Raw genomic sequence first — 840 nt, 5'->3', positions numbered from 1 at the left:
CATATCATTGTACCCTTTTACATAGTGTCACTTTTTCTTTCTCCAATTTAGATAGGCCTTTGCTATTTTTATTATTTATTTATTTTAGTTGCTTTGGCCTACATAGTAGAATAATAACTTTAATAACAAAACCATGTCTTTTTTTCAAAACCAATAAAGTCACTTTAATTTATCCTTCATCTATTAAAATTATATATTACATTACATACATTGGATACTAACAAAATAACAAAAATAAAAAAAAAAAGTGAAACAGAATTAACCGAGTCAAACAGGTGAGTCAACCAGGATGCCCGCTCTACAAATCGGACAACTCGAGTGAGTCGTGAGCCACTTATCTATACACTCACAATGATAACCATGACAACAACTTGGCAAAACTTTCACTTTCTCCCCTTCTTCTATCACTCCAAGACATATACAGCACTCCGACTCTCCACCCGTCGATACCCGAGGGTGGAGAGTGATCGGGAGGCTCTCGATCACGGCCGCATCCAAACCATGCGGCCGTGAAAACGGTTGCACGTGTTGGGACAACGTGGTCGTATCGGATACGGCCGAAGAGGAAGATTGGCATATCCAATGAGCGTAGAGGAACAAAAGTGTTATTAACAAAATAACCGAAAATAGTACGATGATGAAGAAGAGTGTACGCCCATGTATTTGGAAGTTCTTGTCGTCGAGCTCGTCGTATCGCCATTGGAATGTTTGAGAGTCTTGTGTAGTCATTTTGACGTAGATTAATGTGGGACCAGATCACTTGATAGAGCTTTTTGTATCTTATTTAGAATTACTGGTTTAACCCAGACAAAAGGTATATTATATGGGAGTTTTAGAGAG

The 840-nt window shown here is 38.3% G+C and overlaps 1 protein-coding gene across 1 annotated transcript; it reads right to left on the bottom strand.

The window, feature by feature from the left end:
* LOC143531612 (RING-H2 finger protein ATL66-like) lies at positions 1–840 on the bottom strand. The gene has a single exon (XM_077026875.1). The coding sequence runs from the start codon at positions 727–729 to the stop codon at positions 268–270; it is 462 nt and encodes a 153-aa protein (XP_076882990.1). The 5' UTR covers positions 730–840; the 3' UTR covers positions 1–267.

Source organism: Bidens hawaiensis, unplaced genomic scaffold, assembly GCF_021521415.1.
Source record: "Bidens hawaiensis isolate Kalapana, Puna unplaced genomic scaffold, B.hawaiensis_p1.1 tig00009196_1, whole genome shotgun sequence".
NCBI classification, from domain to species: Eukaryota; Viridiplantae; Streptophyta; class Magnoliopsida; order Asterales; family Asteraceae; genus Bidens; species Bidens hawaiensis.
This window is presented reverse-complemented; position numbering and strand designations above follow the sequence as displayed.